Source organism: Pteropus vampyrus, unplaced genomic scaffold (genome assembly GCF_000151845.1).
Source record: "Pteropus vampyrus isolate Shadow unplaced genomic scaffold, Pvam_2.0 Scaffold15, whole genome shotgun sequence".
NCBI classification, from domain to species: Eukaryota; Metazoa; Chordata; class Mammalia; order Chiroptera; family Pteropodidae; genus Pteropus; species Pteropus vampyrus.
The window spans coordinates 11,358,743-11,374,175 of NW_011888796.1; the positions used below are offsets into that span (position 1 = coordinate 11,358,743).

The 15,433-nt window shown below is 41.3% G+C and overlaps 2 protein-coding genes across 3 annotated transcripts in view; one reads left to right on the top strand and one right to left on the bottom strand.

The window, feature by feature from the left end:
• The window catches only part of CGRRF1 (cell growth regulator with ring finger domain 1), a 23,594-nt gene extending 16,240 nt beyond the window's left edge, over nucleotides 1-7,354 (bottom strand). The window contains exon 1 of the mRNA XM_023526801.1: nucleotides 7,153-7,354. Within this exon, the coding sequence (XP_023382569.1) occupies nucleotides 7,153-7,256 (104 nt within the window). The 5' untranslated portion in view covers nucleotides 7,257-7,354. The remainder of the gene's footprint in view (nucleotides 1-7,152) is intronic.
• Nucleotides 7,355-13,634: 6,280 nt separating this feature from the next.
• Nucleotides 13,635-15,433, top strand: part of GMFB (glia maturation factor beta) — a 14,451-nt gene continuing 12,652 nt past the window's right edge. For both annotated transcript variants that reach the window (XM_011385315.2, XM_011385325.2), the window contains exon 1: nucleotides 13,635-13,786. In XM_011385315.2, the coding sequence (XP_011383617.1) occupies nucleotides 13,784-13,786 (3 nt within the window). In that variant the 5' untranslated portion in view covers nucleotides 13,635-13,783. The remainder of the gene's footprint in view (nucleotides 13,787-15,433) is intronic.

The window sequence follows — 15,433 nt, forward strand, 5'->3', positions numbered from 1 at the left end:
CATTTCTGTATTCTATTGTATAAATACGCCATAATTTGCTTACTCATTCTACTCTTAATGGACATTTAAGCTGTCCTCACATTTTGGCCATTATGAATAATGCATACGTGAACAGTTTCATATACGGTTCTCGGTGCACATACATGCATTTGTTAGGCATACACTGAGAATGGAATTTCTCAGCCATAAAGTCTGTGCTTCAGTTTTAGTGGATAATGCTAACAACTGTTCTGTGTGGTATCAATATACACTCCCATCTGTAATGAATGAGTTTTCCCCTTGTTCCACATCCTTGCCAAAGCAGCCATCCTGGTGTGGTGGCATTGCAATAAAGTTTTAATTTCTGCTTCCTTGATAACTAATGAGGTTGAGCACTCTTTCTTATGTTTATTGCTACTTAAATATCTTCTTTAGTGAAAGCCCTTGTCAAATCCTTTCCCTGTTTTTCTACTGTTCTGTCTTTATTTTCCTTATTGATAGAAATTCTTAATATATTCTGAATATGAGCACTTTGTTGGATTTACCTTCACTTCTTTTACACCTTGCCTTTTCAAGTTCATGTTATCTTTTGATGAACAGAGTTCTTAATTTTAACACAAAGTTATCTTTTCCTTTAAGGTTAATGCTTTTGCTCTTTGGCTTTTCATTACTGCCTTATCTGAATTATGTCCTAATACTGCTACATTTTTGAATTATAATCTCAGTTATTTTTGTATTCCTGTCCTCCTAAAGGAGTTAGCCAAGCATGGCTACAGCAGCCAGCACTTTGTCAAGGTCTGTACTTGACTTTGCCAGCCCTGTTCCCTGACATCCTCATGCTTTGGGGGGAAAAAAGGAGGCCAGGGGATAGAATTCACTGTGTAATAGAGTGACATCATAGTCTGACAACACCTCTTGTCCTAAACATCATGCTTAATGTACTCTAAGATCATGTAAGGTGTTTTTTGGGCAGTTGACACACTAATGACTCATGTTGAACTTTCGGCCTAGTATAATTCTTAACATTTTCACATACCTGATCCTGCATGAACCTGCTCAATTTTGCACAAAAATCCACAACTTTGACAGTTTCAACTGTTTGATATGGACCAATATTTCTATCTGCAATGTATTACTCAAAAGCCAATGTACAGAAATGCTTTGGAAAAATTTGGACACTCGTTAAATAGCAATCCATAAGAGGTGCTGACAAATGGTTCCATAAAATACTGGTTAGGTAGACCCAGTGATGTGCTACCTTACCTCTGGCCTTTTCCACATTTTTAATCTAAAACTTAAATAAAGACATTGATGCCCTGTATATCAGCTTATGGCCAATATGACATTAGAAGGAACAGTAAAACAAAATATTAAAATAGAAAGCTGACCAATTTTCTTTTCAATCAAATTCCATCTTTACCTTTTTCCACTCAAAGTCATTTTAGCAACTGTTAGTAATGAATTATCAACTAAATAAATGTTTCTTAACATTCATTACTTTGTCTTTTTTATAAACTTATAAAACTTATAAACATATACGAATTTTATAGCTCTAAGGAGGATTTTTCATTCTCTTTCCTTTACTGTTATAATTTTATACTTAATCCTCTTGGATTCTCTATAATTTTGGTTTGTTTTTTTTTTTCCCATTTCTAAATTGTTTGTTGCACTTGTTCATAATGCTTAAACTTCCAACATAGCAATAACCTGTGGACTTACAATTCTGTCCACACTGTTTCATACTGCCTAAACAATATCTTATCCTGCACACACTTCCTAAGCTTGTCAGTAGCTAAAGCAGTATCACTGACCTCCTGGAGTCTCATGGAGTCCCTCACAAATAAAAGTTACTTTGAGGCTAACATTTCAAGCTCAGCAGTCAACAATTTTTATCACTCCTTCAGCCTTGAGTTCTAAAGCCAATCACAAAACACAAAGTCACTTTGTGGGGCTTCCTCTCCTGTGCAATGTCCCCAAAATGGTCTTACTTGGCTAATTGGATATTGAGACTGGATCGGCATATAAAAACCATTCATGGGGAAATCCTTGGTATGAGATATGACTTTGAGAAAGTGACTCAATCTCTAAAATTCTGTGCCTTTAATGATAAAAAGAAGGGTTAGAATAAGTCATCTTAAGGCCCTGCTAAGGCTTGAAATGCCATTTCTAACAGTTTTGTGTTTTCTTCTAAAATATTCCAAGGAAATGCTTGCCAATGCACCATATATTTTGTACCTTAAGCAAATAGAAACTAAAGTCATATTCTTTTCCTAAGAGGGAATCTATACTTCATCACCAACCTCATCACACACATACAACCGACTGCATTCAACAAGTGAAATGAGAAATAGTCAAGGTCAGTGTATCAGGCAGGGTTGGCAGGAGACACACACTACATTGGTTATTTTCACATAAAGAATTTAATATAAAGAATCGTTAACCAAGTAATGGAGGACTGAAAAAGGCAAGAAGGAGACACTAAGGTATCCCAGCAAGAAGCAGCTATCATTCCTAGGGCTGGGGAAACAAAGGGAGTAGTGGGGAATTATTACAACTTAGAAACTCAGAGAAGGGATCTCCCAGAGCTAGGACCCAGATCTTTTCTGTAGGAGTGCTGACCTTCTGGTGCTGATATCTTTAAAAGCGTGCCATAAGGCTGGTTCTAGGAATGAGGAAAAATTATAAACTAAAATAAACTGCTGCAACTTGGGCTGACTGTCACTGCCAGGGTGAAGGTCAATGTTGCAAAAATGTAGACCAGGAAAAGGAAGGAAACTGTTAAGAGGAAGTTCCTTCTTCCTCCTCCAGCCTTCTCACCTCTTTCTAGCACCTCCTATTGGCAGAGCCTAATATGGAGCAAACTAGCACAAAACAGAGTACAGAACATGTTTACAGCTGAGAGAAAACAGAGAAAGATCTGGAGGATGATTTACAGTATATCCTCATGGCAATTCTGCAGGGTATAGGGCCCTTTCCCAAGGGGACCTGACCTCCCCTTCAATTGAAAGCTCCCTTTTTATGGATTGGCTTAGATCTGGAAACTGGGTAAAAGATCATAACTTTCCATTGTTGTGACTCAAGTCAGGTTTCTGGTTCCAGACCTGGAGTTTTTCCTTCTATGCAGTTCATGTAGCATTTAGTACGCCACCCATCTATTTTATTTCTAGGGACACTGTAATTAATCCATTAGCCACTGCCAAAGATCCTGGCAGGCCAAAAGATTCTCTGCTTTGTCCTCTACTGTCCATTATGGAACAGATATCCACCTTGACTCCTGTGATTATGTGTTGCCGCTGGACGTCAAATAGGAACTCCAACATAATGGTAGCATCTCCCATCATAAATAGCCTACAGAGGACAGATGCCAGAGATATTCAAGGATACCAGTCCACTCTCAGTAATATAGTTCTCAGGGCCTTCATAAAAAGTGTGTCTTCTGTGTCCTCTTGAAGGATGCAATAGGGGAATATGCATGCAGGTTCCACACAATAAGTCCAGTCCAACATTCCTGTCTTCCTAAGCCTTCAGATTTCTTCCTTACTATGTGAGGAAAGTTCTAGCATCTCAACCTCATTAAATATAGGCCACCTCTGAGTCCAAGTTTCAGTCAACTGAGTATGAGTTTAACACTTTAGATTCAGAATTTCTTGAGAACACACCCAGATCAATAAATTCTATCTGATCTAGTGTTATAGTCTATCCTCTTTGGCCTAACCTACTCACAACCCATCCTCACACGTATTACCTAAACTCCCAATGATATAAATTAGTAAAAATTTGCAATTCTTTTTTAGAGGCTAGGCTATTTCCAACCAGGTCAGATTTTTGACCCTGTGCTATGGAGCATGGGAAGATCTGGGCCACATGGCAAAAAGTAATCGAGAAAAGACTTGAACATAGATACTCTTGCAAAGCAACTGCCCTAGGTGAGGTTATTACAAAATTTTTAAGTAAGGGAAGGCTAGTGTTCTCAGACATGGAAAGCAGACTGCCTTCATCAAAAAGGGAGGCTCACAGTAACTGGGATGTCAAGATACTCAGTTTTGCCCAAGCTGTTTAGATGTTCGCATCCCGAGTCCCAGGGCTCTACTTCTTTCCAATCAGTGTCCTGAATGAGACATCTACAGGGTGGTGTAATTCTAGAACCAGCACAATTAAAGCTGTGTTCAATATTTAGCTCTGTGGCTACATGAAAATAAAGTGCTTTAGAACCACAGAAACTCTCTGATTCTCTAAGACTTGATCTGAGAGTTAAAAGACCTGAGCTTGTCGTTTTCTTTCTATAAGTGCTCCAATGATCTCAGAAGTAACAATCCCACCCATCCCTCAGTCCTTGTAGTCATCATTATTGCCATAATGATCAAGTGCTTTAGCCACTTGGTCCTTTAAGGCATTTGCTTCAGATATCATTTTATCACAATCAACCAAAGGTAATGATTTGATTAACTGTGATGCCAATGCATGCCATAGATTACTAGAATCATAGGCAAGGAGCTTAAGAAATGACCAAACCAATCCCCAAATCTGATCTTTGAGGGTCTTCCCCCCAGGATCTCATTCTTAGTAATGACTTCTTTATCGATACCTTTATCATTCCAGTCAGGAGACCAAAGCCATATCAGTTATTTTAACAGAAATAATTTAATATTAAAAAATGTTAACCAGATGTTAGAGAACTGAAAAGGAAAGAGGGGAACACTGAGTATCAAAATCATAGTAACAGTAGGAAGGAACTACCACTCCTAGGACATGGATTAGAGGAAAGTAAATTATTACAGATTAGAAATTTGGAAGAAGGACCCACATGGAGGTGGGACTACTATCTGAAGAAAGGGTATTCATATCTCTGAAGGGGTACAATGAGGCTGGTTCTCAGAGAGTGGAAAGCTATAAACTGGAAAAACTGGGACCAACTGTTAATGACAGAGTGAGGCACTATTGCTGTGGTGAGACAGACAACAAAAAGAATCAAACAGGAAGCAGCAAGTCCTTTTGTCCTCTGGCTTTCCACTCTCCCTCCCCTACTGACAAAGCCTCATGGGCAGCCAGCCAGCGAAAAAGAAATGTGGTTTAAAGGTTCTGTCCCAGATTCACCAAGGAGAGTATATAATGATGATATTAATAGCTGAGACAATAGTTTAATAACCTGCAGTCAAGAAGAAGCAGGGAGTAGCTGCAGAGTCAGGTCCCTGATTATTTGAAACTTAAAAAATGTATATGGCTTTTCGGTCTTTTCTGTACAGTGCCTGGCAAGCTACTAGGGCTCATAGAAACCACCACGTAGTTAAACAGAAATACCGTACTTCCAGTTGCATGATTCTTTACTATTGCTATTGGGATTCCAATAATCAGATGTTCCTATTCTTTTTCCACTCCCACACAGTGCAACCAGACAAGGAAAACAGTGGAAAGAAGCAATGGGAAAGACACTTAGAGCAGTACTGAGGTAAGAACCATGAGAGTGAAAAGACAGATGACCAATAGGGACTATATTTGGGAAGTTAAAAAAAAAATGACAAAAGTGAAGAGCATAGTGGATTAATGGGTATATCTTCTGCCTGGGGTACTGTTAGAAAGTTGTTTTCATGCGATCTAGATGGTTTTCATTGTTTCTACTCAATGAATCCATGACCTTGACTTAGGTTAGCAAATAAACACTACATAGGCACATCTAACCCAGATGGAGAGAATAGTTAGTTGGGTTAGGCTCAAGATTACTGGTTAGACCCAAATCAGGATGGAAGTGACTGGCACTGACATGGTCTTGTGACCTCAGGAGCGCTTAGCCCAGACTTCCAAAAGTTCTACGATTACCTAGGCTTCCACCCTTGTAAAAGCCATACCTAAATGGAGTGGTTAGGCAATCACTGAGTTTTCTGACCAAATCTTAAACCAGAATTTGAGCCAAAATTTGAACCTAGGTCTGTCTGATACCAAAGTCTGTCTCTTAACCACTACAAACATGAAGTTTCTACTCTTCGCACACTGATGCTGCCTTCATTACCAATTGAGCCTTCACTCATTTTCCTCTTTCCAATACTAAAAATAGATATCTAAGGTATCTAATTAGTTGGCCTATTGAAAATTAAAATTTAAGGATATAATGCAATTATCAACCTATTTTCCTTAATGGAAAAACATTACATTTAAGAGAATAACACTAATCTTATAGTTATTTTTAAATCCTGTGTTAAGACTGCCTTTCTCACTTGGGCAACAGCTTCCTAATTCTAATTACAAACTTTCTTGAAGAACAATAGCAATAAAATCTGATGGGGCAATAATAATTTGTTGTAAAATTGGTCTTAATCTTCTCCCACCCACAAACAAGGAATTTTATGTTCTGCTGCTTACAGTGGGGGGAGCAGTGTAAAGATGTCAAAACTATGCTTCCTAAACATGGCACATATTTTCAGAAAATGACAAGGGCTTGTGTCCTTTTTACACAGCTTGCTTCATTCGCTAACACATCTCCTCTGCCCCTCTGTTCATGTTGTATTCTCTGAAATGCCTTCTATTCTCTACTATACACTTTTTACTACATTTATTTTTCAAAACACTCATTTTTCAAAATCTAACTCATGTCTCTCCCCTCAGTGGATGGACTAGTAAGATGGTTTCAACTAGCTGTATTTATAAGGCTTCCCTAAACATGATACAATGGAGTTCAGTTATAAGTTACGCTAAAAGAGCTGAAGCCAAATGTTCATTTCAGAAGTACACCAATCAACCTTGTTTATTGTATATGTCTAGGCATTGTACCGCAGGTGACTGGACACTTTTGGGTACACAGTAGGTAGGCCTTAATCCAGGACAGAAGCCTGTGGGACAATCACTCTATCCCAATACCAAAACTAGGCCTTTACTGGATGCTTTATTACCTAGAAACAACGCTGGGTAAAATACCTTAATCCGGCACCACCTCGGTATGTCTGCGGCAAAGGGGAACCGGCGGTAATGCGGAACAGTGATGCAGTTGAGCTGTCCACCTAGTTTTCCTCGCGGGGCAAGTTGGAGCCTTTGGCACCAGCTCCCCCAAATCCTCAGGCGCTCTAGCACCGCAGCGCCCCAGCACCGCAGCGCCCCCTGCTCCGATGCCCCCTGCTCCTCGCTGGGACCCTACTCCCCGCTCTCCGCCGCTCCGTCCCTTGCCCCCAACCCTAGGGCACTTACCATCCCAATACCAGGCCGGTGGTCACAATGAAGCAGGTAAAGACCACCGCGATGTAGAAAAGCGGCGAGTACTCATAGAGCGTTACTAGAAACACTGCAGCCATCAGGGTCTCCTAAGCTGAAACGGGCTTCAGCCGCCCAGCTCAGATCAGCCCGTCCGGCTAAGGTAAAGGCAACTACGGTGCCCCGCAGCGGACACACTTTGTAGATCCGCACTCTCTTGGGTTCTTATAAACTGGACGTCGGGGCGGGCTCACGGGTTGCGAGAGCCGGCGTGCCAATCACGACGTAGCCTGCAGAGCTCGCCCCGCCCCTCCCTCTCCCGTCCCGAGCTATTGGCTTCAGCGAGGGGCAGAGCCCTGGCTCACACCGCCCAGACTCCGGGGATTGGTACCCAGAGAGCGTCTCCTCCGTCTGTCTGTCCTAGCCGTCCGCACCTTTCTGCAGCAAATTCTAAATAGATATCGGGGCCAACTCCAAGACTCAGGTAAGGTTTTCTGATGTCAGAGAGAGGAGGTACAGTCCGAAATCCACGTCACAGAGCCTAGATCCTGAAACCCTACATGTTAGATCCGAGGCAAATTTGGGAGGAGGAGGAAAGCCGGCATCTGGTTCTACAAAGTGCAATAACTCCATACCCGCTCTTGTTTTACCTAGAAAACTTACAGTTAGGCAATGTGCGAAACACCAAAGAGAGTCTTACAAGCAGTTTATACGAGCCTTGTCAGCCTTTTCTAGTTGGATTTAATGATAGAAGCAAATTAGCATTGCGAATCAAGATGCCCATAGAAATAAATCAGCCGTCTTCTCACATTCCCTTATTTTTCTCTTCTCCCTACACCCTTCGAATTAGGTTTAGATATTTGAACATTTTTTGTATTAATTTTCACCTTAACGATAATTTAAAATATGTATCCTGTGTGTGTATATATGTGTATATGTATACACATACATACTTTTTTTTTTTTAACCGAGCAGAAGCTTTTAAGTACAAGAAAGCGAAATAGTCACTCCTTTCTCTTCATTCCTGCTCAGTTAACTCTGTCAACTTAGCCTCCCTGGAAGTCGCTCACAACACTTCCACTGACAATATAGGTTTGCCTTTAGCTCTAAAACTACACTTAGCCACCACAGAGACAGGGAAATGTAGTCTTTTATTCTGAGCAGCTATATACCTGCTACAAATCGGGGGATTTTACCGAGGAAAAAAGGGACAAAGGACCTTGGGATGGCTAACTAGTGGTCCCTTCACACTCCTAAATCACCAATAAATTAGTGCTGGAGGATGATGAGCTAAATTTGTTCAATGACTTCACATATCCCTTGGCAAATGACTATGTCTTGCATATTCTTTGCAGTAATGCTATGTGAGAAGCTTGAACCAACATAATTTTTAAGGATTACATATATGATTTGTGAAAGTATATAGCTTATTTAATCAGCCCTCAATTGTTGGACAGTTTTTTAAATTGTAAATAATACTGCAATGAACATTCTTAAACTAAGTCATTTCTTTGGGATAAATTCCTAGAGGTGAAACTTTTAATTCAAAAGTATGTACATGTTAAGCCTTTGGAGAAACACTGCTCTCCAGAAATGTACCAATTTACAATCCCACTCTCTCATCCTCAGTTTTGCCATCGTTTGATAGTGTCACTTAAAAATCTTGGTCAATGCGAAAGGCAGTTTTATTGCAATAAACAATAAATAATTTTCATAATGAAAACAAAGGTGTAGGAGTCCCAAGTTAAAGTAGTATATTAAACATGCCTATAATTTTACTCTCTCCCAAAACTCCACTAAAACTACAATAAAGGAATTTTAAAAATCAACAAAAACAAGAACAGGAAAGAAAATAATAGCCATAACATATTGGAAGATGGAAAACAGATGAACAAGTATAATTCACTAACCAGGCCATGAAAGCCAGATCCCAAATCAGCACTGGGGAAAACTGAGACTCAACCTAATTTACACTGACAAATTATTTCACGCCACCACCGAAAATCCTTGATTGCTATGCTATGTATGCTTGAGGATCAAGTCCCAAGTTTCTTATTTGGCATACCCACTTCTACATGACCCAACACCCATTTACCTTTCACTTATTCAGAGACTTTCTTGAGTGTTAGATATGTTCTAGACACTGTAGAAGGCATTAGGGATACAATAATAAGCCAAAAATGACATATCTCTCTCTTCTCCTGGAGTTTATCAACTAATGGAAAAGACAAACATTAGCCAAAAAATCTTGAACAAAATATAAAGGCAAAATTATGATAAGTGCTAGTAAAAACAGGTACATGGAGCTATGAGTATATAATGAAGGAATGGGGAAATATAAAGAAGACCAGGGAAGGCTTCCCCGAAGAACAGATGATTGAACTGAGAGGTGATAGAGATTTATCAGGCAAAGAGACATAAGGGAGAAAAACATTTAGGATAGAAGCTACAGCATGTGCAAAGGCTCTGAGATGGGAGCAATCATAGCGTACCAGAGAAAATGAAAGGCCAGTGTGACTAAAACATGGAGAGTGAACAAAAGCATGCTATGAGATGAAAATGGAGAGACAGGTAGCGTCCAGATTATACGGGAATCTTGCCATTTTAAGTACTCAACTTTACCCTAAGAGCAATGAGAATGTATATGATTGAAGAAGGGGAGTGTAATGGACTGAATTATGTCCCCCAAAATTCATATGTTGAAGCTCTAATCCCTAATGTGTCTGTATTTGGAGATGAGGCCTTTAGGTGAAGTCATATGCTAACCCAATAGGACTGGTATCCGTATATAAAAAGAAAAACCAAGGATACAGCACGCATTCCATTTGCCAAAACTCAGCCTCATGTCCACATTTAACTGGAAAGGAGGCAGGAAAATAGTTTTCGTTCAGAGTGACCATGGTCCAACTAAAACTAGAGGGTTCTATTACTTATAGAAGGAGAAAACAGAGTTTGAAAGTGAACTAGGAATCTCTATTATAGGATAAGTACACAGGACGTGATAATGAATTGGACATGGGGCATGAGAGAGAGGCAGGAATTGAAGTTTCTGGCTGCTTCCACCTGATGAATGGATGTAGCTGTTATTCACTGAAATTAGATCCCAAGTCTCCAGTCTGTCACTACTTATCCCTGTTCCTCTTCCTTGTTCCCCTCTCCCTCATCCCTTATAATCTCCAATCATAGACCTACTGAAGCGCCAGTCTTCTAAAATACATTAGAGATGGATGCAGGTATGTGAGGCCTGAAGCTCATACCGTTTGGGGGACCCATTCTAAGAGGGTGAAAATAATAAATACAAATTACACATAAGGCCTTTGGAAAGGACCCATGCAAATGAGGGACCCCAAACCATAAATTTCATTCAATTTAGGGTGCTTTAAACTTCATCAACAAAATTATGAGATGCCATGGATAGTTAGGTGCATCCTGATTTTGGAGAAGTTAAAATATGGTGAGTTGGGAGTACTGAATATTAAATCAGTGAAATAAGCTATTTGCAGATCTCAAAACTGGCCATTGTATTAGGGTTTCCAGAAAAAGAGTGGGGAGAGAGATATAGAGTTATCGTATGAGAAAGATTGATCAATTGAATGATTATGAGGAATTGGCTCACATGGTTATAGAGGCTGAGAAGTCTCACAGTCTGCCATCTACAAACTGGAGATCAAGGAAAGTAGCGATGCCATCTCAGTTCAGCTCTAAATGGTTGAGAACCAGAGAGTCAATAGTGTAAATCCCAGTCCAAGGACAGGAGAAGACCAATGTACCAGCTCAAGTAGGCAGGAAGAGAAAAATGGGGGGAGGCAAATTCTTCCTTCCTCTGCCTTTTGTTCAGTTCAGGCCCTTGTCCGATTGGACGATGCCCACCCACACTGGGGAGGGCAATCTATTTTGCCAAGTGCACCAATTCAATGTTAATCTCATCCAGAAACACCATCACAGACACACTCTGAAATGCTATTTAATTTGAGCACCTGATGGAGAAGTCAAGTTGACACATAAAATTAATCATCACAGCTATGTGCATATGTTCTTCTCTTTGCCTGAAGAGCTCTTCTTTCCTCCTCCTTCTCCTGGCAAACTTCTGGTTATCTTGAAGACTCAGCTCTGAAGCTTCTTTTTCCAGGAAGCCTTCCTGAACACTTTCCAACCCTTAGAGAGAAAGTGTTCAGGAAGGCATCCTGGAAAAAGAAGCTTCATAGCACCCAGTGTGGATCTATATGGAGTCCCTCTGCCCCTGGTGAAAGCATTTGCTTATTAGTCAATCTTACTAAGTCACCAGCTCGCTGAGTGCAAGAATGACACCTAATTGATGTATGTGCCAACAATACCTAACATATGTCTTGTAGCGGCTCAACAGAAGTTTATGGAAAGAAGAAAGGAAGGGAGGGAGGAAAGGAAGGAGGGAGGGAATTCTCCATAACATGGCAGCACAGTCTCCATATTAGGCTAAAATCTGCGTAACTCTCAGACAAATAGAATGGCTCTTCTTTATTATCTATAACTGATATAGTTTTGCTCCTGAATCTTCACCCCCATTGATTAGTCGAAAGGAGAAAAAGTGGACAACAGGAGCTTAAATTTGTCAATTAAAGCTATCCTAGTTTCTTCAAGTTTAACTGCCCCTTTGGGTAGCTGGTCTCTTTCAGGAAAATTCTTAGTCTCTCTTCTCACTCCTCCCTCTTCTCTTGCTTCTTCCTAAAATGGTATCTTAGGGACACCATAGGTACTTGGTATTCACATGATCTCATGGTAGCGTTGAAAAATGAGGCCTCAGCTCTGCACAATGCTATGAGTCCTCAGTAAGATAAAGCAGATTTCATCTGGCCTTTTGTGGCACCAGCTGGCAACCACTCCTGAGATCCAGGGTTCTAGCCATTTACCTCTGATTGTAAAGCCCTCATGCACTATGACCTCTTAGCTCCACTGGTTCACCATACTGTTCGCCATCTCCAATTTTATTTCCTCACAGAATGTATGAACATGTAGATTCTCCTACATTTCACCTGCAGGCCACTGAGAACCAGCAGTTATCTTAGGATACCAAAATAGGCCACCTCTGCCATTGAACACTATTGTACCTGAGTCATGTTCAAGGGAGTGCAGAGCCAAATGCAAATGCAAGTCCTCTCCTTTTTAGAGGGGTAGACTACCAATTCCTAACTCTTCAGGTTCTCCAATATCACATCTATTTTAATACAATCCCTCTCCTGCCCCCCATTCTGAGATGTCAGCTAGAGCAGTTTGTGCATGACTGCCTGTTGCACTTACTTAAGCCTGGTCTCCATCGAGCTCCTCACAAGACCAGAACAAAAAGGCTTTCCTTCCTTCCTGCTCAGCAGGTACTTTCTTTATGTCATACAGCCTCCCTTTTCTGTACCAAATGGTTTGTACTAAATGCCAGTTTTAATTTTGCCAAAGTCTGGATTTTGGAATGTTAATGGAGCTTTAAAAATTTTTTAACCCTTTCTCTCAGTAATGTCTAGTTTTTTCAAGACTACTGTCTTGGGACCCAAAACTCCTATTTGGTAGTGAAAAGCTGCTTTTTTTCTGTTGCATTCCCAACATTACAGTCCTCTCTCTCTTCTGAGGCTCATAGATACTTCTGGCCATCCAAAGAGAGACGTTCGTAAGAGAAATGCAAAAATTATTAATATGTTTTCAAAAATTATCCCCAGTATGTATTTTTCTTGGTGTCACCAACCCTTTCGTTTATTTTATATGGCCTTACTATATCCCATATTATTTCCTGGAAGGGCAAATTTATGTCCGTTTTGGGACATCAATAGGAATAAGCTTCATAACTTTGAGTTTCAAACTTTGAGGCAGTTGCTGCACAACAGAATTGAATGAATCTGCAATTTGAGTATGATCCCATAGATGACAGGAATTGTGAAAAATCTTATAGTACCTAAGCAGAACCTAACCCTTTGAACCCAATGAACTTCCAGTCCCTCTGGTAAAAAGTTTTCATGGTCTTAGATGTTGGGCTTCTGTCATCTATGTACACTAAGTTGCAGGACTACCTGATGCCTGCTGCAACTAAGTGGACGCTAGTGATTAATATGGTTCTTAGTCTGTGGCCCAACGCTTAGAACATTTATCAATGACAGTTGGTCTCAACTTGGGGTGATTTCCCTCCCCTGCCTCCTGACAACTTTTGACACTCTCCGGTCACATTTTTGGTTCACAGCTGGGGAGGATCTGCTGGCATCTAGCTGGTAGAGGCCAGGGAAGCTCCTAAACACTCTGTGGACTGCACAGCACAGTCCACCCACAACAAAGAATTACTGGACTCCAAATGTCAATATTGCTCAAGTTGAGAAACTTGATACAGAAAATTCTACTGGATCTTGAATTTTAAGAGCACATTTTGGTACAGTTGCCCACTCCCAGTCAGAGACAACATCCTCTTTTAGAACGCACAGGAGTACACAGACGCCCGCGTTCCGCCTAAGTTTGAGCCGCGCCTCCTACCGTCCGCGGTCACGTGTAGTCCCGCCACGGTTGCGTTGATCCGTGGGGGTGGCTCTGCCAAGCGCCGGAGGTGGAAGGGAGGCGGCCGCGGTGCCATTCTTAAAGGGGCCCGAGGGAAAGGGAGCGACTGCTGACGGCCGGAAGGAAAATGGTGAGTTGCCTCCAGGGAGGGTGGGGGCCAGAGGGCTGGGCCAGGCAGCTGGGCTTTCCTGTTTGCTGGAGCCGGTCTCGGCGGGCAGCCACCCGGGTGGGTCGGCGGCCGCTTCCGCGTTGGCTGCTGGCTGGTACCTACAGCCAGAGACTTGCCCTCTGTCTCTCCCTCCCCCTCAGCCACCGCTGCTGCCGCCCCGCCTAAGGCCAGCATCCTCCAGCCTGGCCCGGTGTCGACACCCCCTTCTTCCCCAAAGCGGGTTCCGGGACTAAGGTCCGGCCAGTAGGGGTGGGCCACCCTCGCCGGGTCCTGCTGGATAAAAGGTTCCAGCTCCTGAGCTCAAAGGTTGGAGGTGCCGGGGGTCTGGCCCAGCGGAGGTCTCCCCAGAACCCGATTTCTCTGCCTGGAACCTGGCAGGCGCCGAGCACCTTCCGCCTGGCGGCCTTTGCCAGGAGAGTTCGCTTAAATTCTGATTTCTTTCTCTCGGCCTCGCCTTAGCTTGTCTCCTCCTTCCCCCGGCCTGCTTTGAAGATTTCTCCTATCCTTGCTTTCTTCGATCTTAGCGGTTGGAAACCTTTTGACATAAGGTTTTGGCGCTTGGAATTAAAGCTTTGGAATTTCAGAAGCTTTAATTTTGCCGGGTCTAGGGGTTCTAGCTTCTGTTCTCTTAGGAGTTGGACCTCTACGCGCAAAAATAAGTGGAAAATTAAGTCCGTTACCCCAGAGGAACCTCTGGATCTTTTCTATTGGCTTTTAAAAATGCTCCTTTAATTAGAAACAAACAACCCCCCTCCCCCCACTATCATATTTCTGACCTCCCACTCACTTTGCAACCCACCTACATCCAACAGATCTTGTTATGGTCACTAAATTCGAAGGATTCTTCAATTCTTATCTTTCCTGATCTTTTTAGCTGCATTCTGGTTTGTTGACCACATTCTCCTTTTTGTACTGAATACTGTAGGCAGTTGTAACACAGTGGTAAATATTTGTGTATCTAAACACAGAAAAGGCATAGTAAAAATATGATATAAAAGGTAAAAATAGTACATCTGTATAGGACATCTACCGTGAATGGAGCTTGTGGGAGTTTACGGAAGTTACTCTGGGTGAATCAGTGAGTGAGTGGTGAGTGAAGGCCTAGGACACTACTGTACATTATTGCAGACTTTATAAACACTGCACACTTAGGCTACACTAAATTTATAAAATAACATGAGATTAAATCAAGCATAAGAAAAAATGATGCAATCGAGAGATGCAAGAAAGGTGTGTAAATCACAGCATGTTTTTTTCCACTTGTTTTCTGATTCTTAGAATGTCAGGATTGCACAAGCATACTGTTTTACAGAAGACTTTTTTTGTAAGCAGAAAGAATATACTATAAAGTAATGATAAAAAGTTTAGTAAATACATAAATTAGTAACTTTGTTATCACTATCAAATATGTACTGTAGATAACTGTATGTGCTTTACTTATATATGACTGACAGTCCAGTAGGTTTGTTTACACCAGTATACCACAAACACGTGACTAATACATTACACTACAGCTCAGAGGTCACTAGGCTATGGGTACTTTTCAGCTCCATTATAATCTCATGAGACTATTATACAACAACAGTCTGTTGTTGACTGAAATGTTAT